This window comes from Emericellopsis atlantica (assembly GCF_019669845.1).
Source record: "Emericellopsis atlantica unplaced genomic scaffold F5Z01scaffold_20, whole genome shotgun sequence".
In the NCBI taxonomy this organism is placed as follows: Eukaryota; Fungi; Ascomycota; class Sordariomycetes; order Hypocreales; family Bionectriaceae; genus Emericellopsis; species Emericellopsis atlantica.
Window position 1 is genome coordinate 254,228 of NW_025764722.1, and position 20,085 is coordinate 274,312.

The 20,085-nt window shown below is 53.6% G+C and overlaps 10 protein-coding genes and 1 non-coding gene across 11 annotated transcripts; 6 read left to right on the plus strand and 5 right to left on the minus strand.

The window, feature by feature from the left end:
* Positions 1-1,272: 1,272 nt before the first annotated feature.
* F5Z01DRAFT_675775 (transmembrane protein 6/97) lies at positions 1,273-1,924 on the plus strand (the record flags this gene model as incomplete). The annotated part of the gene is made up of 3 exons (XM_046265185.1): positions 1,273-1,345; positions 1,409-1,798; positions 1,845-1,924. 3 exons carry the CDS (start codon positions 1,273-1,275, stop codon positions 1,922-1,924), a joined length of 543 nt encoding a protein of 180 aa, XP_046116580.1.
* F5Z01DRAFT_660182 (uncharacterized protein) lies at positions 1,543-3,100 on the minus strand. Its single transcript, XM_046263817.1, has 2 exons — positions 2,810-3,100; positions 1,543-2,755 (listed from the first exon to the last, which is right to left on the minus strand). Exons 1-2 carry the CDS (start codon positions 2,938-2,940, stop codon positions 2,002-2,004), a joined length of 885 nt encoding a protein of 294 aa, XP_046116581.1. The 5' UTR covers positions 2,941-3,100; the 3' UTR covers positions 1,543-2,001.
* Positions 3,101-7,953, minus strand: F5Z01DRAFT_726481 (nucleoporin Nup157/170). The gene is made up of 2 exons (XM_046266656.1): positions 4,184-7,953; positions 3,101-4,129 (listed from the first exon to the last, which is right to left on the minus strand). Exons 1-2 carry the CDS (start codon positions 7,631-7,633, stop codon positions 3,383-3,385), a joined length of 4,197 nt encoding a protein of 1,398 aa, XP_046116582.1. The 5' UTR covers positions 7,634-7,953; the 3' UTR covers positions 3,101-3,382.
* A 121-nt stretch (positions 7,954-8,074) lies between these two features.
* Positions 8,075-9,368, minus strand: F5Z01DRAFT_660186 (uncharacterized protein). The gene is made up of 2 exons (XM_046263818.1): positions 9,152-9,368; positions 8,075-9,099 (listed from the first exon to the last, which is right to left on the minus strand). The coding sequence occupies exons 1-2, from the start codon at positions 9,293-9,295 to the stop codon at positions 8,239-8,241; spliced, it is 1,005 nt and encodes a 334-aa protein (XP_046116583.1). The 5' UTR covers positions 9,296-9,368; the 3' UTR covers positions 8,075-8,238.
* Positions 9,369-9,440: 72 nt separating this feature from the next.
* Positions 9,441-10,178, plus strand: F5Z01DRAFT_221893 (uncharacterized protein). Its single transcript, XM_046258224.1, has 2 exons — positions 9,441-9,653; positions 9,708-10,178. Exons 1-2 carry the CDS (start codon positions 9,591-9,593, stop codon positions 10,155-10,157), a joined length of 513 nt encoding a protein of 170 aa, XP_046116584.1. The 5' UTR covers positions 9,441-9,590; the 3' UTR covers positions 10,158-10,178.
* On the minus strand, positions 10,072-11,497 carry F5Z01DRAFT_690391 (galactose-1-phosphate uridylyltransferase; the record flags this gene model as incomplete). The annotated part of the gene is made up of 4 exons (XM_046266111.1): positions 10,072-11,100; positions 11,130-11,247; positions 11,292-11,343; positions 11,397-11,497. 4 exons carry the CDS (start codon positions 11,495-11,497, stop codon positions 10,199-10,201), a joined length of 1,173 nt encoding a protein of 390 aa, XP_046116585.1. The 3' UTR covers positions 10,072-10,198.
* Positions 11,498-12,286: 789 nt separating this feature from the next.
* F5Z01DRAFT_660194 (transcriptional adaptor-like protein) lies at positions 12,287-14,276 on the plus strand. The gene is made up of 2 exons (XM_046263819.1): positions 12,287-12,589; positions 12,641-14,276. Exons 1-2 carry the CDS (start codon positions 12,497-12,499, stop codon positions 14,090-14,092), a joined length of 1,545 nt encoding a protein of 514 aa, XP_046116586.1. The 5' UTR covers positions 12,287-12,496; the 3' UTR covers positions 14,093-14,276.
* F5Z01DRAFT_738159 (Rhodanese-like domain-containing protein) lies at positions 14,277-15,389 on the plus strand. Its single transcript, XM_046266813.1, has 2 exons — positions 14,277-14,626; positions 14,695-15,389. The coding sequence occupies exons 1-2, from the start codon at positions 14,512-14,514 to the stop codon at positions 15,012-15,014; spliced, it is 435 nt and encodes a 144-aa protein (XP_046116587.1). The 5' UTR covers positions 14,277-14,511; the 3' UTR covers positions 15,015-15,389.
* Positions 15,345-15,425, minus strand: F5Z01DRAFT_t69. The gene has a single exon. It is a non-coding gene; the product is annotated as a tRNA-Trp (tRNA).
* Positions 15,426-16,101: 676 nt separating this feature from the next.
* Positions 16,102-17,359, plus strand: F5Z01DRAFT_221966 (HD domain-containing protein). The gene is made up of 2 exons (XM_046258225.1): positions 16,102-16,603; positions 16,651-17,359. Exons 1-2 carry the CDS (start codon positions 16,380-16,382, stop codon positions 17,228-17,230), a joined length of 804 nt encoding a protein of 267 aa, XP_046116588.1. The 5' UTR covers positions 16,102-16,379; the 3' UTR covers positions 17,231-17,359.
* Positions 17,360-18,124: 765 nt separating this feature from the next.
* On the plus strand, positions 18,125-19,453 carry F5Z01DRAFT_625185 (uncharacterized protein; the record flags this gene model as incomplete). Its single annotated transcript, XM_046261410.1, has 1 exon — positions 18,125-19,453. The coding sequence occupies one exon, from the start codon at positions 18,125-18,127 to the stop codon at positions 19,451-19,453; it is 1,329 nt and encodes a 442-aa protein (XP_046116589.1).
* Between the last annotated feature and the right edge of the window lie 632 nt (positions 19,454-20,085).

Consider the following 20,085-nt stretch of genomic DNA (forward strand, 5'->3'; position numbering starts at 1 on the left):
GTTCGTGGTTGAAGCTGTTGGGAGCTTCCATGCGCCGCGCGGCAAGAACACGATGGCACTTCGCGGCCGCTCGAGGACAGGAGAAGTTGGCCAAAGGATCGAATACGAAGATTAGACGAAGAGCAATAGAGAGAACAGACAGTACGCGTCGATTATATCGTAGCGAGGACGTTCCTACGGGGTGGCAGGCCGTGGAAGTCAATGCGTCGTCGTGAAGGGTCGTGAATGGTGAGATTAAGGAGAGGTGGTGATGATGTCGGGTTGAAGAAAGTGGAAAGCTGTGGTAAGGTAGCAGGCCAGGCACAACAAGCGCAACCCACCGCAGTTCAGCGCAAGGGGTGCCTGGAGCCAGCACGTACCTGCCCACTGACGGATTCGCATGGCCCGTGCGTTTTTGGGGGAGTGGAGCGACTCCCTCAATAGCTACATGGACCAATTACAGTTGCCAGGTGCTACCCGGAACGACAGATAGTCCGCCAAGGGATGATGTCGCGTACAGACACGCTGTCATTGAGGCTATCGATCCCGGCTGAGATCCAGTCGCTTAAGATTGGGCGAGGACATGAAACCACTCGTTGCTCGATCGTTGGCACTCTACTAAAGCCAATGCATTAGCTATTAGCGTATCGAGGACGAACGTTGCATTTGGCTTCAGCAAGTTCGCCAAAGCCTAGAACTCTGACCATAACTCTTAGCTTGCGTGCTACACAGGGGGCTTGCCATCGAGGATCGACTTGTGGCATGTGACGCCATTGCCAGTGGATTTGGCTACCTGGCACATTTATCAAGCGTTTGATACTCTCTTCGCTACGCTCAAACGCAGTGCAGCAGTTTGTAATCAAGAACCAGAATGGTAAGAATAAGGTCATGTCGAACGAAATATTCGACATGTACGTGTTATAGCAAATCGACATGAAAGGCTTCCGGGTCTTCCGTGTTGAAAGATGCTCCCTGATTACCGTTCACCAAAACTTCGGGGCGTGAGGAGTGCCGCAAAGGAACATTAACTACAAACAACGCCTAATTATTTGCCTCGAAACAGTAAGCCTACCAAGTATCAATCCTACTAGAACTGCAGTGCAAGGTGCAGCGCAAAATACAGCGCAAACACAGGGAGCTTCATAACAAGAGCATGGAATAACACGGATATAGGGTAGCTAGTTCATGTGCTGGCAAAGGGGCTCGTCTTCGACTCTTACGTCTGAACAACTGGATCAAATCACACGCCGAATCGCAATTCCAACCAAGCATACAACTAACACAACGACGACAATGGCAATGTCACCAGCCGTACGCGATAGCGTCTATCTCCTCATTGTGGGCGCTCAGCTCTTCGGGATGATAGGTTAGTCACAGATTCACTCTACTTCCCACGGCACCATGGGAACATTATTAACAAGCCCGTCAGCAATGGACCTGGTACCATTTTACCCCAAGTCACTATGGGAAGCCCCTACAGCACCGCTCCATTCAATTACCTTTATTCGATCGACGTATGTCTCGTTTACTAGTGATCCATTCTTCGCTCACGACATCCATGAGCCCTGGTTCCAGGCCTTTCTGTACATTGAAGCTTTCGTGCAGCTGCCCCTCGCAGTGTACCTCGTCTACAAGCTTTCTGGAGGGAGAGCTACCTCGGAAGCTGCCAAGGAACTGGCTGGGCTGATGTTTGGATGTGTGACTGGCATGGGGAGCACCACGTGCTGTTACTACCTGTTGACCCTGGGTGATGAGATGGTTACTCCAGCCCAGAAAACCATGTTGTTTTGGGGCGAGTACCTCCCATATGCCGTTATTCGTATGTGTTCCATCATCTGTTGAGGCAACCCAACTAACACCGCTAGCCATCATCATGGCCTTTGACATGCACCAGAGACTCCTGAACAGGATTGCTGTTGCCGAAGCTAGAACCAAAGACCAATGAGGAGGGACATGTCGTACAAATCGTTTTGGGGCAACCGCTAGTACTGAGCAACTCCATCTAATGCGCATACCGACTATCTAGTCTGTGCGAGGTTTCTGATATCCCCAGCCGTTGCCTACCCCGGTGCTGATACCGTAGCCCAGTGGCGTGGCTCCGCCCATTGACCGCCCTTTGAGACGCCTGGGCAAGACAACCCCAAGTGTGTACATGCCAGCTCCCAAAGCACCCGCGATGAAGGAAACGAGGCTGTAGAAGAACGTACTGGCATAGATATGCCCGCCTAGTCCTTGCCACTCGACCTTTCCCTCCGTCTTTGGCAGCGCCGGTGTCGGGAACCACCTCACAGAGAAGCTCAGAGGAAGCGGATCGCCGATGATAAGTTTGCGCGTAAACGAACCCCCCATGTGGCTCAGCGGGCTGGTGCTGTACGCGATACCAGAGTCGAGAACCCCACTGTCGTGACGGTGTGTATGGTGTTTCGGTATGCTGTGCAGCAAGACATTCAAGTGCGTGCTGATGTGCATGTGGCTCGATTGGAGCGTCCCAGCCAAGGCGAAGGTTAAGGGTATGTATTCGGTCTCGGGGGGCTTTGCGCCTACGACCTCGACGTGCGCTGGTGGTCGCGAAGCCAGCCGGCAGGATAGTGGCGCGTCGTTGTGTACATAGAATTCGAGAAGATGGAAGAACGGATCGTCAATAAAGGGTATCGTGCAGTTCACTTCGCCTTCAGTGCCGTATCGAAACTCGAGGGGTTTGCTGGTCTCGTTGCAAACTGGAAAAGGGATCCATTGGAGCTCGTGGTCAGCGCCCTCTAGGTGTTCGCCGGTTTCCCTGGCATCATCTCAGCTTCTTGTATCTGCAAATCTCAGGTGAACAAGGACTCACGAGCTTCTGTTCATGCATTCCACTGCGATGGGCGCGCCATAGTGGTACGACGGTAGGGAGTCGGGATGCGGCGTGGCCGCCAAAACCCCTGTCGCTATTGAGCCCAAGAGAAGGAAGCTTGACTGCAGCATCGCGTGTGAACCGTCGCTCTTGGAGAACAATCAATTTCAGGCCATTGTCGATGGTCAGTCGAAACCTATCCCCACCGGCGCGTCTTGCCAGCGAAGCCATGAGCGTCCGTGGCCCCTTGGTCCTGCTACAATTCTGCCACGCTTGGCACCAGGGCGGTCAACGCCAATTGCCGTTTTCGATCACCACATGCGGCCCTCACTCATGGGGTCAGTCCTCATAACATGAAGTACGGATACGAAATTTTTCCAACTTCCAGTCCTGGAGCCAATTCATTCCCTTCCGTATGGACAATGCTGCAGTATTATGCAAAAGTCATATTGAAATCCGTAAACCTTGCCGTTGGCGCCTGCAATCCTTATGCCCACCACAGTGCTCTTACACGCATGAAGGCTATCTGAATCTGTGTATATAAAACAAAATAGCAGAGTCAACTCCTGGCTCTTACAAATACCGCAAGCTGCCCATGGGTGCTCTGTCCGCCAACGTGGCAACCTCTCGGAGCAACGTCCTCAACGCGCCCATGAGATCTCCAACATCTGCGCCACCTGGGTTGTTGGTCCGCGGCGTAAGCTGTCCCTCGCACCGTTTTAGGAGTTCTGTGACCGACTGTGTGATCGTTCCCGCTTGCTTAGAGCCGCCACGGCGTCGGAGATCTGCCACCCAGTCGTCCACCGCGTAGACGATGAGTTCGACAAGACGAACGCGGATGCTGCCTTGCTGATTGTAGTTGCCCCCAGGTGTTTCAAGCGCAGCCTCGAGGGCTTTCACAATGTTATCGTGAGAAACATCCAGACTGAGGAAAAGCTGGGCTGGCCAGCAGGCGTGCGCCCCGATGCGATTGTCTTGCTCCTCCGCGACTGAGTACTGCACAAGCTTCGGGAGAAGCATATGAATGGGGAAGACGAAGCTGTCTAGCGAAGAATGATGGGCAATGTTCTGGATCTTTGCTGAGATAGACTCGTACGGCTTCGGGGGTTGAGGTAGGTTTGGCGGTGCAGTGCCATTCATCGTCGCTTCGTTTCTGGCGATTTCAATTGCTTCTTCAGCCTCGAGGACTTCAGTGTGCAGTTGATCGATCAGGTCGCTCCATGTTTTGTTGATAGTTGTGCCGTTGCGATAATCTGCATGGTGGTAGATGAGCAGGCAGATGTCGTAGTAGTTGCCAGGATCGGCGAAGCCGTTGAAAAGCTGGAATCATTAGTCTCGGGACCATCATTCTCAAGCGGTATACTCAAAGCTTACATCTGAAAGACCTAGGATCTTGCCGTCAAGGCTCGCAGCCAACTGCGCCCTCACCTCATCAGTGCCTCTCGCATCCGATTTTATCCGCTCGAGCAGGTCGTCTTGCACATTGGCAACCTCAAGGAGGTCTGAAACTCGGTGGGTCAGCAGTTGCTGCTCCTGGCGAGCGATCCCGACGGTGGACACCATGGCATTGGACTTTGCAAGACTGAGAAGCCTGATGCGTTCTTTGATACCCAGTTCCAAGTCAGAATTTGCCAAACCCATCTGCACCCGCGCGGCTTCATAGTAGCGCGTGCGGTTGGTGTAGAAACGGCACAGGAGTTCGGCGTGCTGCACATCTTCATTTGCAAGGCGTTGCAAGAATGTGACAACATGTGGCGAGTCAATGTCCAGAATCCGCTGCGTCCATCCTTGCTTGAGGTACCAATCATAGAGGTCGAAATGGAAGACTTCATCGTCGGATTCATTCACCACACCGTACGCCTCGTGTCGCTTGGTCGCTATTAGCGTGAGCTTGCCGTCGACTGTTTCGGGCTCAGAACTGGCCGCTGTGTCGAGATTGGCCAATACTTCATGAATGGCGTTGTAGCAGCGCTTGCGCTCGTTGTAAACCTCCTCGCGAGGATCATTGGGCGGCTTGCCATCGTTAAGCCAGGAGAGTGCGGTGTTGCCGCGATCCTTTTCTCGCGCCACAGTTAAGCAGAGCCGAACAGCCCCAGCGTAGTACTTGAGCTCTACGAATTGCGCGACAGCTGCTTGCAAGTTCGTGAAGGTTAGACTGCCGGCGACCTTCTCAAAGAACCGCAAACTGTCGTGCAGTAATGTTCGCTGACTGTTGCTTAAAGATTGCTCAGAAGCACGTTTGAGCTGCTCCTGTGCCTTGAAGATGACAACATCATCTGGGCTGCAGAAGCTGCCGCACCTTCTGCGCAGAGCATCGGCAACCGTCTCCACGTTTGAACCGCTCTCAATGTTGCGATTGACAATCGCTTTGACCACTACCTTGGCCAACTCCTTGCCGTCAGCTTCGGCAAACAATTTTGAAAAAGTCAAAGCCTTGAATTGCTCTTGTGCCGTTGTATCGAGACGGATGTAAATATCAGATACGCGCTCATCAAACAGCATAAGAACAAAGGATATGCCTTCTGAGATACTTTCCATCAGTTTCTGAAGAGCATGCAGGGCTTGATGCTCTGCCTGAAGGGCGACCTCTTCCTGACGTGAGGTCACCCGCTGCAGATCGGCTGGCCCAGAGAGTCCCCGTATCAAAGTACGGTTTTCATGGAGGAATGTGCGAAGTCTGTTGATGTTGCTTTGCACCTCGGCCAACTTGGTCACAGGGATTGTGGAGACGACGGCAATGCCACCAGTAGCTGCGGCTCCGAGTGTGATGACAGGAGTCTTCCAAAGCTTGCGAACAAGGCGAGAGAGATAGAGAGCGAGAGCATCGTGGCGCGAAGATAGCTTGACAGACTCGGTTGTCAACGTTGCTCCATCTGTCTCGGTGATAGTAGGACCGCCGCCGTAGTCGACAAAAACGGTTTTCGCGCGGTCCTCCGTGGCTGGATCGCTCGTGCGCGGCGCACCTGTCCTCGAGTCTCCCCCGTGACCACACGCAACTGCAAGCGCAGCTGAAACGGTCTCAACACGACCATAGCTTTGGATAAACCCTCGCGCAATCTTATCGAATCCTTCTTCTCCAGACGCATATCTGATACTGGCGGCAAATGTATCAACGAATCGCCGGCGGCGGATGATGTGCACACCAGTGTTGGTCAGAACCGCAAACTCGGTAGGAGCTTCGTCGAACTGGACAGCCAGCTCATTTCCAAAGCCAAGCGGCTGGGGTGCAGCCGCAAAGGGTTTCGTGATCAAACCCACTGCCTCGACACGACTGCCGATTTCTAACCAGTTTGCAGCCTCAGGGTACTTGATCGTGGAAGCAGCTGAGACTGGGTTCTTGATTTTACCCGTTTCAGGGGTAGAGAGGAACAACAAATCGTTCTGATCCGGGTTGTTGTCGACAAAGTCCAAGAAGTAGCCTGGTGGGAAACGTGATCCTTTCCTGCTCGGCTTGAGGACGATGCCCTGCTGACCGCCCAAGTTGGTGAACCTCGCATTCGATTCACACGGCAGTTTGATGAACTGGACTTGCATACTCTGAGGCGCTAGGTTCGTTGAGGTGCTGTAGAATGCGGAGGCATTGGTGGCACTGAGGAAAAGGCGGCACCCAGTGTTTGTGAGAGCAGTCAAATGTAGCTTCGAGGCCTCTTGCCTTGATATCGGACTGATTGACACAATCCGCATGCTGTTTGAGAACAGCTTGGGATCGTTTGTCATATGTGTGATATCGCGCACACAACTGAGCCTTTCTTTCTCAATAACTTTCTTCAAGCTGTGGGCCGAGTCCATGTGATAGGTTCGTATCGTCGAGGTACTGGAGAGGGTGTACACCAATTTCCGCGAGTCGTCGACGACAATATCCAACAAGCTTTCTGGGCTCTTTTGCGACCACAATGACGAGTTCAGGGACACGACTGACGACCATCCGGGGTTCGTATGGTTGATTCTACCAACTCGATTCGAAAACCACCTTTCCTCCGATTGGTAGTAAAGTTCGTTCAGATCGACGTCGCTACTACCACCGAAGAAGATTCGTCCGTCTGCCGTGCCTGATATGACGCTCACGCGTGTTCCACGAAGCGGCAAGTTCATCTTTGTCTGATACAGCGCTACGGATTTGTTTCCGGAGGGTGTAGCAGACACGGAAGCGCCGAGAAGGATCAGCTCTGCTGACGTTGCAACTGCCAGAATGTGTGTAATCGAATCGAGGAAAATCCCCGGCTTCGGTGCGACCAGGGCCACTGCGTCGATGGAATGAGACTGCTCCTCGTAGCCAACGAGTTCTGGGTTGGGTATCGTATAGTCCCAGAGAAACAGCGAATTATCGATGACTACCCATGCGTGGTTGATTTCGGCGAACAAGCCCATGGTCGTCTGTAATTGCCCGCGATTCAAGTGCTCGAAGATTTGGTCTGGAATCGGGTACATGTTGGTTTTGTGGAAAGGACTGGTGCTCGAGTCCGGGTCAGAGAGTTCGTAATCGGACGATACACCCTGTCTGATATAGTTGTCCAGATCTGGGAAGTTCTCGTCGGATCGTACAGCATCCGCAACAGCATTAGCTGCCTTGACAACAGGCGCCACCGCATCTTGCCTTGGAGCCGATGGAGTCACAGGTGTACCAACAGCACCTGAAGTAGAGGCCCCAATCTGTGTCCCGGACGATGCAGATGCGCCTGCATTCCCAGAAGAGTCGATCGTGGGCCTCGAGGGCTGGAACAATTGTCGACGCGTGGGATCGGGGCCGGGCTGGAATCGAGAGGCGAGGGCGGGAGTGTTGAGGTACGCGCCGGGGACCGGCCGCATGGGCGTCTGGAAGCTCATTGTAGCTGCTCGACAGCTAGTGTCTCTTGTCCAATGTGACGGGCTTCTCAACAAGTATAGCAATGGCTGCCCAGCGAGCCCATGAGGATCGGAGAGCTAATGAAGTGAGGGCTTGCGCGCGCAAGAGAGGAATGCCTGCGCTGACGGGAATTCGCAGCTGCTCCTGCTGATTCTCGCAGCTTTGGCGGATCGTGTCGCCGGGGAAGAGCTAACCGGAAGCTCGTGGATGAGTGATGCTCGTAGAACTGAGAGAGCGTTGTTGTGCTCGCGCAGGTCAAGAGGCTGGAAAGAACCAGACGTTGTTGACTGGTGCTTGCAACACGGTCGGTCTGGTTTTTTAGCGGGTCGGGCAACGTCGCGCATCACTCAGGCTTTGGAAGGCCTGGCCGCCTGGGCGTGCGCTAAACCACACCTGGAGCATCATCCATCATACAAAGCTCAATTGTTCACGTTTCAACCAGACCACAATGGTCATACGTATCACCTGCCAATTGGTGGTTTGCGTGAGGCAATCAGGGTTCAAACTTTTTGCTAATCTATTTATTCTAGGTAGTGGTAACCAGTTTCCTCACGCATGTTGTCGCAAACACGTCGTACTGCTGTCTCTACTGCTTCTTAGCCTCCCGCTCGCGTTTGCGCAAGGCTCTCTTGCGGATGTCCACGTGCATCTTCCTGTTGATGCCGATGACAGTGGGATGGAAGACGCCTAGAACCGTCTCGATAGTCCAGATCATGAAAGAATGCGTCCACCAGGGGGTGTAGGTGTTTGACGCATTCTGGAACCCCCCGTTACCGATCTTTGAGAGCGCTGAGCGAACGAATTTGGGCGCTGTGGGAATCATCAGGCTGGGACGACGAATCTTGCTCATTGCGGTCGTGACAAGATGGCTGATCACAAGGTAAACATCGACGTTGTCAGGGCGAAGCTCAGCAGCGAGGGCGCTGCTCCAGAACTGGAGGAATGCTTTACTTCCAGAGTACGTGGCAAGGAGGGGGGTGGGACTCCAGCCGGCCGTGGATCCCATGGTCAGGATAAGACCCTTGCGACGCTTCTGCAAGATCGGGGCAACGACCTTGGTGACCTTGAGGGTTCCCTCACAGTTGATCCTGATGATGCTTTCCATCTCCTCCTGTGTGGTGTCTATGAATGACACAGGGATACTGTGGCTCTGGCCGACATTGTTGATCAAAATGCCGACGTCAAGCCCCTCGATCTGACTGGCCAACGCTTCGTAGTCCGCATTGTTGTTTTGAGAAAAGTCCATGGCGTGAATCTTGGTTTGAACCTTCTTGTCGGCGTGTTTGGCTTCGATCTCTTTCGCAAGCGTCTCAAGCTTGGATTGGGTTCGCGACACGAGGATGAGGTTGAACCCCTTCTGAGCTAGCTGATAGGCGTACTCTTTGCCCAGTCCATCAGATGCACCGGTGATGACAGCCCAAGTACCAGGCTTTCCATACTTTCGAAGCTGCAAGCAATTAGAGATTTGACAGCGGTAGGAGGACTTGTGGAAAGCATACATTGTTTCCGCTGAGGATGAATACATTGGCCAGCAGTTGCAGGTAGCTAAGAAGCTTGACGCCAATGGCCAAGGCACCTACGCCCGCCAGACCCCACTGAACGGGCTGAGGCACGCGGTGAAGAAATTCACACACAGAGTCCATGGTGATCTTGCGAAGACGGCGGATGTTGATGATCCAGATTGGTGTTGCGTCTCGGGCGGATGAGCTGGAGGAGGGTCCCAACAATTTCTTTGCACCACGCAGCAGTTCCTCGGCATTTTGGTTTATTGTTAAGGTCATTATGTCAGCGAACTAGCACCTCCAAACTGCCCAGTTTGGTTAAGTGCAGGCATGAGCCGCCCGCTTGGCTTCCGTGACGATCTACGAGTAAGGTACATTTCTTTTCTCCTTTTCGTTCACACCTTAACTCAGAATACCCAGGCGACCAAGCAGCAACATGGAGTCTCTCGCCACTTTCCTCCCCGCCGCTGAAGGCGTTCTGCCCTATTACATGATCCTTGTAAGTGGCAGGTGCCGCGCATGAATTCGCTGGCAGCCGCTCACAGTCCAACAGCTAGGGTCCATCTCCATTGGGAATTCAATCCAGGCGTTTACGACACTTCACTTCTCCCGGCGCGTTTACAATGGCCGATTCATCAGGAACACCAATCTTCCGGTGACTTCTTCAACCTACAACCCCGAAGACTCCACCAACAAGCTTGTTCCTGACCACAAAAATTCCAAAGCGAACGACCAGCTAACGCCCCTTGCTGGCCGCCTCTTTGGGATCTGGACACTCCTCACCAGTGTGATCAGGGTCTACGCAGCCTACAACCTGCACAACGGACCCATCTACAATATCGCTATGTCAACATACGTCGTCGCGTTGCTTCACTTCTCCAGCGAGATGTTTATCTACAAGACTATGACCTTTGGTCTGCCGCAGTTCTTCCCATTTTTCTTTGCGACTCTGGGCTGCATCTGGATGCCCATGGTCAGGGACTCTTATGTTCAGTTCAATTAGTATAGATAAGGGAAAAAGAATCTGTACATTGCTATGGCGCCTTACGACAAGGACTTCCGGTAGAGCTCCCCTCCACAGTTGCGAAGCCGCACCGTTGCCTGCTCGGGGGTAATATCTCTCTGTGGCTCAGCCATCAGTTCATAGCCCACCAAGAACTTCCTCACTGTTGCGGAACGCAGCAGTGGTGGATAAAAGTGCATGTGGAGATACGAGTTGTCGATTTCCTCCTGCGTCCCCTTCAGCGGAGCTTGGTGAATGCCGGAGCTATAGGGAAAGCTGCACTCGAAGAGGTTGTCATATCGTCGCGTCACCTCCTGGATCGCCTCGGCGAAATGCAGGCGCTCAGCATCGGTGAAATCCAGCAGACAGCGGACGTGACGCTTCGGGATGATGATGACCTCGAATGGCCAGACAGCCCACCAGGGGCAGATCACAACAAAGGTGTCATTCTCCCATACGACGCGCTCTGCCTTGGCAAGCTCAAGCTTGACATAGTCGGCCAGAAGGTGACGTCCGCCGTGGTCCTTTCGATACTTGGCCATGGCATCCATCTCCTTCCCAGGTTCTTCCGGCATGCTTGAAGTGGTCCAAACTTGGCAGTGAGGATGCGGGTTGGAGCATCCCATCGCTGCACCCTTGTTCTCAAAGATCTGCATATACCGATACTCGTCCTTCGGAGTAGGCGCTTCGTCCTGTGAGACGGAGAGGCTGACCTTGGCAACGAGCTCCTTCAATGGGTTGGAAGCAGCCAAATGATTGGCGTAGATGCGCGTCCAATGGTCAATGACGGGCAGTGTTTCCTTGGCAGACATGTCGGCGAGGGTAAGGTGATGCTTCGGTGAAAATGTCAGGACATAGCAGACGCCCTTGACACCCTCTGCCTTCAGAAGTGAGGCCTCAAGATCTGGACGGTCATTTTCCTGTCTGAGCTGGATGAGGTGATCTGCTCACCTTCAGTAGACCCTTCCGTACGCTCATACTCGGGTTGCTGCTCCTTAACGGCGCTGTAATCGTTCACAAATGCGAATGTGTTCTCGTATTTGGGGTTGGTGTCGCCGGCAGCTCGCGGGTTGCCAGGGCACAGGTAGCACTAGAAATCAGTTATTGCACAAGCCGATGGTGGTTACGACTCACCTTGGGGTCATAGTCGGGCAGCTTGTTTGCGACAGCAGCCTCTTGCTGGCCCCTTTGGTGATGTTAGACACTCCAGGATGGCGTCGATATGTCGAACGAACTCACTGCCAGGGACGCTTGGTTCTGTGGGGTGAAACGAGTAACCAACTGTTCGTCAGAGGATTGAACCTCCTGTGGGAGATTTCATCTAGAATTTTCTCAGACATTTTCGTGTTGAATTGACTTTGGGAGAATTCAGGGACGTCACGGTGAGAACGAAATGGAGTTTATGTTCGTTGCAGGGTCGTGGGTCATGAGGGGTATAACAAGCCGGCCCCTCCAAAGTCATCACCACAACACGAGCGGCGCTTTTGGAACTCCAAACTACTTAGCATCGGGCGTGGCCTTTTTGCAACTAGCAACTGGTGGCTGTTCGGCCTAGCTTCGCCCAAAATACAGCGACGACTGGACGGTGAGTAGACCAAGCGCGCCAACAGTTCAGTGCCCGTGGGGATACAAGTTAGGCGGCTTGAGGCGTTTTCCGTTTTCCGCCATGCGAAAACAGCGCATCCGCTGAGCTCCGTGGAGTGCGACGACCGCTCTAAGCGATCAACAGGCGTCAGCTATTGGGTCGCTAAACAACGTCTGCCTGTTTGTTGATTCCTGCGAGTGCCATGATATCTACGTACGGTGGCTTCCCCAGCTTTCTCTCACTGTGTGGTCCAGCGGGGATTGCAATCATTGCCAAAGCGCTCAATTCTTGACTACATTACTTGACCGACTCGACAACAGGTGAATAATTTCGATAACCCGTGCAACAGACGTGCAAAGGAAATTGCTAAAGCCTTTGCCTTCGTGCAATACCATCTCATGGCTTCCGGCTGGGCGGGTGGGAGGCAGCGATGAGCACGTGATTGTAGGCATTATGTCATCAACTCGGTCCGAGCTTGGTGGCAGCATCGAATGCGGCTTAGCGCATGCAGCCCCCAGCTCGCGACTCCATCACGCCCTCCGCGATCTGATGCTAAGCCGACGACAGGTCATCGACATCCATCGACTTGTAACCGTATCTGAGTCGCAATCATCGGAAAGCGTGTTGCATTGGACTATGTGCACAGCGAAAGACCATCTGTGAACACCTCGCGCTCCGTTAGCAACAGGCTCTCTGCTTCGCTTGTTCCACCGGCGGCTGGGCCACACGGCGCCTGTCGCGAACGCAGTCCAGGATGGGTGTGATACGCAAGAAGACAGCGACCAGGGGTGGTGAAGGTGGCGTCAAGTATGTTTGCGATGTGTGCTCCTCTGATATCACTTCGACGGTAAGTTGCGCTTCACAGACCCCTCGGCCAACGTGACCTAATTGCTTTTAGGTTCGCATACGATGCGCCGACCCTGCCTGCAACGATTTCGACCTGTGCGTCACCTGCTTCTCCAAAGGCGAGGCGCGAAATTCGCACGTGCCCGAAACACATGCGTATCGGGTCATTGAACAAAACTCGTTCCCGATATTTGATCCAGAATGGGGCGCGGATGAGGAGCTGATGTTGATCGAGGGCGCCGAGACCTACGGTTTGGGCTCATGGGCAGATATTGCGGATCACATTGGAGGCTTCCGAGAAAAAGATGAAGTTCGCGATCATTATTTGAGCTGCTATGTGGACTCCCCGGCCTTCCCTCTACCGAAACGATGCAGCCCCCACGATTCCGAGCTGGCCGACGCGATATCTCGTGACGAATTCCAAGCGCGCAAGAAGCGAAGGATAGAACAGCGAAGAGAGGCAGCCAAGAACGCGCCAACATTACAACCGAAAACAAAGCCGACAGCCAGTGTACCTAGCTGTCATGAGATCCAAGGGTACATGCCTGGTCGCCTTGAATTCGAAACAGAGTATGCGAACGACGCGGAGGAAGCTGTACAACACATGCAGTTCGATCCCGGGGACGGTGTGAATCCAAGGACAGGAGAGCTCGAGCCGGAGATGGAGCTCAAGCTGACGGTCATGGAGATCTACAACTGTCGATTGACCCAGCGTGTGGATCGCAAGAAGGTCATATTTGAGCACAACCTGCTCGACTATCGGGAGAACACAAAGATTGACAAAAAACGGTCCAAGGAGGAGAGAGACCTGTTGCAAAAAGCAAAGCCCTTTGCGCGGGTCATGAACCGAAAAGACTTTGAGGACTTCAATCAAGGGCTGATTGATGAGTTGAACTTGCGCCAAGCCATCGCTCAGCTTCACGAGTGGCGTAGTGTGAAAATCGGGGATCTGCGAAGCGGAGAGAAGTACGAAACTGAGAAGGCGGCGCGTATACAAAAGACTACACCTATGGGGTCAATGGACCGAGATCGACTAGCCACCGCTCAACGCAGCAAGAACGCGCCACCACCTGATCCGCCTAGTGGAGCGGCGCTTCTGGTGGCGCCCGAACTACCTATACGGGCTGTGAACCAAACGAACGGCGAGGTCAATGGGGAAAGCAAACCTGCTCTGAATGGCGCGAACGGGGACACAAACGGTGTTGGCTCGCCGCGACCCAAGCAGCTTCCTCAGCCCATACCTGGCGTCCAGCCTTTGTCCTTTAACGCGGACAACAATGCCGACATACATCTCTTGACGCCGGAAGAGATCAAGCTTTGCGAGATTGTGCGCTTAGCTCCCAAGCCGTACATCATGATCAAGCAGCAGATTCTGGCCGAGGCTATCAAAGGGAACGGAACAATGAAGAAGAAACAAGCCAGGGAAATCTGCCGGCTCGACTCCCAAAAAGGCGGGCGCATATTCGACTTTCTGGTCACCGCAGGCTGGTTGGGTAAGGCATAGATGGCTATGTCTGCGATGGTCGTGTCGTATGAACGGAGGAAATGTGTTCTGTATTCCCTGTGTGGCAGGGGTATATTGGCGTTATGGAAGGACTGGCATGCGGACTGGTGAAGCGATATACCTATAGGCGCATGATGAATGAATGATTCTCACAGAGAAACAAACAATGAGACTATCACCGACGACCTGTTCACCCTCCAAAATGTAGCCTTGTTTGGCATTGCTCAGCCTGTATTCTGTAAGGCTTTTATAACCGCACTGGCACTGGCCATAGCAGACCCACTCGTCGGTATTCAAGTTGCTGTTGCAGCACTCACGCCTTGCTAGCCAAATCCCATCTCAGATATCAGCACGCTGTTCTTCGAGTGAATGAAAACGACAATCCTACGCTCTTTCTCAACGGCCAACATACGTTCCGTATGGCCTCAATTGCAACGTTGAAGCGCATGAATGCGCAGACCCTCAGCCAGAAAATTCTCGAAGAGCAAGAAGCCCAAGATCTTACGTTCGCTGTCGTTGACGTGCGTGACGATGGTATGTCTACGTCATACCAAAGCGATACATTTGTAACTCGTGTCACAAGATCTAACTGCTTTTACTAGACTATCTCGGCGGCCACATCAAGTCTTCGTTGAACATCCCATCCCACACGCTCGATGCGGCAATGCCCACACTAGTGCGTCGCCTGGCGGACAAGAAGACCGTCGTGTTTCACTGCATGCTCAGCCAGCAGCGTGGCCCTTCGGCTGCCCTGAAGTACTTGCGGGAGAGAGACGGGGTGCTCAAGACCCTTGGACTTAAGGCCGCTGAGGATCAGGAGGTTTTCGTCCTCGACCTGGGGTTTTCTGGGTGGCAGGACGCGTTTGGCGAGGACGAGAGGTTGACGGAAGGGTACAGAAAGGAGCTCTGGGGCCAGGACTAATGATGATCACTTTAGGCTGCTGTTGCTGCTGGTTGTGAATGAAAGCGACACAATGTCGGTTTTAGAGCCACTACGCAGGTACTCCAAAATATACAACGAGACCCCATACATCCTCGGCTCACACTGACGACAAGAAGCAGCGCTCGCAAGCTACACTGTCTGTGATTTGCGATTGCTGTTTCGTCGGCTGGAGAACATCACTACCTGCACAACGTCGTCCCAAGCCATTGAGTCTACTACCAGAGTCCATCAATATGGCCACTTTGCAAAAGTACAGTAGGGCCAAGCGTAAAAGCCAGAGCCGTTCTCAGCGGCTATGAAGAGCAAAAATGAAGCTTATCGGATTTGAACCGATGACCTTGTGGAAGTTCCGAGCTGGAATCACACGCGCTACCGCTGCGCCAAAGCTCCAGATGTCGCCTTTGGTGGGTTCACAAGATTGAGGCGCCGAAAAGAGGGTTCAAGAATTCAGACCCAAATTTCTCAGCGCAGAAGCGGTAACATTCCTATTCGGCTACCCTGGACGGACTTGGGGAAAGGCGCTGGCTCCCGCATGCTGTAGAGCTGTGCAAGCTCGTCGAGAGTGTCACACACCGCGCTTATGGTAAATGCGATAGGATTTTATCTATCTAAGGTCCGTTGGTTGGGCGACGGCTATTTGAGGAGTTCTACTTTGGATGATTATGCCTCGCGGTGTTCTTCACCCCGATTCCTTTCGTGCACATCGAGAAGACATCAAACTGACATACCCGCATGAATCCAGTTGTGACAAGAAAACGTGCATAATAAGCTCAAAGCCTTTCTACAAAACTTTTGCGAAACCCAAAGTGCTTGACAGAAGCAGGCTTGAGAAGACAATGACAATGTTTCTCAGTTGACTGGCCCCCACTAGCTGGATAGCAATGGAGGGGTGATAACCAGGCTCAACATCGCGGGGCATGGTACTTTTACTTACCTTACCTTAGGTATCACCAGGAAATGGACAATCGTCGCCACTTTGGGAGCTCGTGTCGCATGAATATCCAACAGCCTTGGGTTGAAATGGCTGCATCGTATCATGCATGCAATATTTGTACGCGCCACCTTTCTGAGAGACCAGAAGGATAGTAGCTATTACCGTCTCATGCCGGCTACCTCCGGAGGTACCTCGCGGCAAGGACCAGCGCGCGCGCAGGTCCCGCCCAAAGCAAGCCGCGCTAGCCAGTGACAGTTGTGCCAAATCCCGCCCAAACAACAACAAAGTCAGTCGCAAACAGTCTGTCGAGTAAACGCGAGTCGACTACCGCAAGTAATATAAAGGCTGCGCGGTCTTCTCTTTTCTTCCATCTCACGACTATCCTCAAACTCCCGCTCGCGTACTTGATCATGGGCTCGACCGACCAACAGCCCACCAACGGGGGGCCAGACCTTTCCCACCTGGGGTATTCGCCCATTGTGAAAGTTTCCGAGCCTTGGACCGTCGAGAAGGTGCTTGAGAAAATCGATGAGAAGCCGAGAGAGGATTCCAAATCAGCTTTGTCCTTCTTACACATGCTCGAGCGACTGAAGACCACCAAGCGCGAAGGCTGGCGCCGGTTTGGCATTCAGAGGTGAGTATGGTCTTGCTGGAGACAGTACCTTGCGCTGACAGACGCAGGGGCGAGAGCATTTCCGACCACATGTACCGCATGTCGCTCATTTCCATGTTCGCACCCGTCTCACTCCGACCAAAGCTCGATCTCTACAAGTGCATGCGCATGTGCTTGATCCACGACATGGCTGAACTTCTGGTTGGCGATATCACTCCCGTCGATGGCGTCCCCAAGCCTGAGAAGAACCGCCGCGAGGCGGCGACAATGGACTACCTCACCAAGAACCTGCTGCGGGGCGTCCCTGGTGGCCCAGACGTTGGCGACGAGATTAGGTCGATATGGCAGGAATACGAAGACTCCCAGACCCTAGACAGCCACTTTGTGCACGATGTGGACAAGATCGAGCTGCTGTTGCAAATGGTCGAATATGAGAAGAAGGGAGATGGCAAGCTCGATCTGGGCGAGTTCGCATACGTTTCGAGGAAGATGACACTGCCGGAGATGCAAACGTGGGGCGAGGAGATTATCCGCGAGCGCGAGGAGTTCTGGGGAAGTGTCAACCACATACATGGCGAAAAGGGCGTTGAGGGCGGTATCCGCGAAGAGACAAGAGCGCAGCAGGAGGACTATTACCAGCGATCTTAGGCCGCGTGGGCGACTTACCATCGTCCAGGGCTGCCAGTCGGTAGATAACGAGGATATGAGCCGAGTTAAGAAGGCATTGCGAGCATAGGTCGGTGCACAATCTCCGTGGTAGATGTATCTAGGAGATAAGATACAAAACGCGTCGTTTTGGAAGGCAGTTTCATCCGAAGCCAATTATGGCTGAACTTGAGCATCCTGGCAGCACAAGTGATAGAAGACATGTTGTAACCCTTGTTGAAGCGAAACGATTGCGACGGCATGTCAGTCAAATATGTACAATTTCATGGCCATGGCTTCCCACTTGCCACTTTTGAGGGGAGGGTTTGTAGAAGAATTCCTGGACGCATGGATATCGGGCTTCATGCAGGACCAGCGGACCCTGAGAAGATGCGCTGCATTATTTTATTTGGACCCCACGTGTGCGCGACCGTTGCCTGGGGCAACTAATTGATCCCCAACCTAGTGTCATTGCGAGTTGCAACTCGACGACCTTTCTTTGTCCAACTTGACGAGGTTTGATTGCCGTTGGATTGCCGAGTACTAACTGCAGGATCGCGCTTTCTACCACCACACCAGTCTCGCCTGCTGAAAGTGGTGTTTGCGACCAACCGAAGCAAACCAAAGCTGGATGCCTTGCGGTCTCCAAACGCGCTGTCGCAGCAGCTGGAGCTCAGCTGCCACACCACCCTCCACCATCATCATCACGCCGTATGCCAGCTATCCCCTCATCGACCCGTCACGCGACGACGCTCCCGAGACATCTACCGACAAACGATTCATCGGTGCATGAAACAGGCTCATTGCGCTCTATCGGTTTCCATTAACAACCTTGCCCTGTCATGAGCTAGTTGCATTCCTCAACCTCAACTGGTAGCCACCTCAACATTTCTAAGGATGTCGCTTCATACCGAGATCCACGTGCCCGGCGCCTTCTGCCAGGACGGCGTCCACCCAGGCATCTTCCGCCCACCAACTACTACAACACCGAACACCGCATCAGCTGCCAGCTCGGGATACCTGCCTCCACACGACATCAACCCAAATAATCATTATGGCAGCATCAAACGCAAACGGAACCATGACCGCGAAACGGATCCCTTTGCGCGATCGTACGCCACCGCCACGACAACCCGGTACAACATCGCTGGACAGCTCGATACTCCTGGCGGTGAGCGCACGGACTTCTTGGGCGAGAGCATGTTCTCTGACGCAGATTACCGACGGATGCTTGGAACAAAGCTGCCTGCTGGGCAGGTGGAAGAGCCGGTCTTTGGGAGATACCCCCTGACGGCGCCTGCGCAACCATCACAGAGCTGGGGTGCATTTGCTGTCTCGACGTTGGGCGGCGTCGTCGGTCGACTGTGGCAGTTCTGTCGCGCTGGGTCCTTCACCGGGTTCCACGCTGGCGGTGGTCGCGGGTACGACCAGGATGGGAACACGGAAGATGACCATGACATGGCTACGAATGGCAACGCCCAAATACCGGAGCAGTATACGCATTACAATTTTGGAGAGAAACAGGAGGATGCCACCGACAACAGCAGGGCCTCGACACCCACCCGGCCAGCCGCGAAACGGAGACAAACAAGCGCCACCGACGAACTGGGCAAGAACTGGGTCATGGTGAATGAGAATGGCGCTGCAGTCAGTCGAGCCGGCACGCCTGACTGCAACCGCCGAGCGACGATGATACCATCCCCAAGAAATCGCAACCAGGCTCCGGCTGTCGCGACTGGACGGCGCATTAGCACGCCAGCCTCAAGGCGATCTATCGGCCCAGGCCGGCCATCACTGGCGTCAGCACCATCGCTCGGCAAAGACCGACCGACATCTTCAGCGTCGTATGCCTCTCCGAGGTCGCCAAGCCCAACAAAGCACATCACTGCAGACACGCCGTTATCGTCATCCCCGGCGAAGCAGCGCCTGGCACGTCGAAATCGACCCTCCACCTCAGGCTCAGATTCGAGGCCCGCCCATCGTCGTACCAACTCATCGGCGTCGATAGCTACGAGTCGACCGTCCAAGTCTAGTTTAGTAGACAGCAGTCCTCGATTGGACCCTGAGGCGAAGAAACTGGCTGCTCGACGACAGCGTGAGGAACAATTCAACGACTTTCGAGTAACAGGCCTCAACAAGACTGTGGAGGATCTCATCCGGCAAGGCCAGATGGCGCTGGCAACAAAGGTGGAAGTCGAGGGCAGTGGTTGGGAGGATGAGGATTGATACGGTGGAAGCACGGACTGTTTTTTTCTTTTACTCATGGATACCCCAGCCTCTCTTCAGCGCGATCTTGGAGCATTGTCGTTTCTTGTAGATCTTTAGTAGGACGCGCACAGGTCTGGTCTGGCCTGTATCATCTCCAGGGCAACTGGCGTCACTCCGCATGCTCGCTTGCCATTTGGACCATGAGTACTAAAGATAGCAAGCAGCACACGAATATTGGAATAACTACTACTGGCAGCTGTCAAGCCCACTGACTGCTGAGACTGGTGACCACCTAATTAATCTTCCAACTTTTGGGACACTGAATGCTAACCATGTCGAGCGACATGACAAGGGCAGACGTGCAATATCTCAAGTTGCGGCCTGGTCGCGTAGCATGCTGCGATGTGATGGCGACCATGGTTCTCCTGGAAGCTGGGAGCGCATTGGACTACATTAGAGATCCTGGACCTCAGACACGAGTATGATGGTCTGCGTTCGTGATTCTCATTTGCAAGCCCCTGACTGACCCGAGAAAGGGGGATTTTTTGGTCTGAGGATCAATCACCAGCCGCATGAGGACTCAGCCACCGAGCCCCACTAACCACATAGCCTGAGTCCGAGCTGGGGCGCGTCATATGAGGGACCACCTT